The sequence below is a fragment of the Pteropus vampyrus genome, unplaced genomic scaffold (assembly GCF_000151845.1).
Source record: "Pteropus vampyrus isolate Shadow unplaced genomic scaffold, Pvam_2.0 Scaffold124, whole genome shotgun sequence".
In the NCBI taxonomy this organism is placed as follows: Eukaryota; Metazoa; Chordata; class Mammalia; order Chiroptera; family Pteropodidae; genus Pteropus; species Pteropus vampyrus.
In genome coordinates, this window is record NW_011888905.1 from 1,484,039 (window position 1) to 1,484,577 (window position 539).

General features: G+C 63.3%; 1 protein-coding gene across 1 annotated transcript in view; it reads left to right on the plus strand.

The window, feature by feature from the left end:
- The first annotated feature begins 7 nt into the window (after positions 1 to 7).
- The window catches only part of MEX3A (mex-3 RNA binding family member A), a 9,513-nt gene continuing 8,981 nt past the window's right edge, over positions 8 to 539 (plus strand). Inside the window, 2 exon segments of the mRNA XM_023534337.1 lie at positions 8 to 536; position 539. The exon segment at position 539 is cut by the window's right edge and continues 221 nt beyond it. Coding sequence (XP_023390105.1) covers positions 377 to 536; position 539 — 161 coding nt within the window. The 5' untranslated portion in view covers positions 8 to 376.

A 539-nucleotide genomic window follows, 5' to 3' on the forward strand; every position in this document is an offset into this window, starting at 1 on the left:
AGGGGTGCGTCTGGACGGCGGGGTCTAGAGACTCCCGGGTCCGAGGCGGGAGGGGTGGGGGCAGAGATCCCGCAGCCCCCCGCCCCCCGTCACCCCCGGAGAGGAGAGGAGATCTGCTTTCTCGGTTTTGCTTCTCTTTCCCCCCACCCCCACCCCGGGGGCTGGGGCGAGGGGAGTCGGGTTACAGGGTGTTTGGGGAGGGGGGCTTAGGGGGAGGGTCTATCTTTCTATCTCGCTTTCTTCCCCCCTCCCCAGTTCTTTGTTCCCCCCTCCCCACACACCCCCTCCTCTCCTCTCCCCTCCCCTCCTCTCTCTTTTCCCTTCCACCACCTCTCTCTCTCTCCCTCTCTCTCTCTCCCCCAGCTTTTGTTTCGCCATGCCTAGTCTAGTGGTATCTGGAATAATGGAAAGAAATGGGGGCTTTGGAGAGCTAGGATGTTTCGGGGGAAGCGCAAAGGACCGAGGGCTGCTGGAAGACGAGCGCGCCCTTCAGCTGGCTCTCGATCAACTCTGCCTCCTGGGTTTGGGGGAGCCCCCCG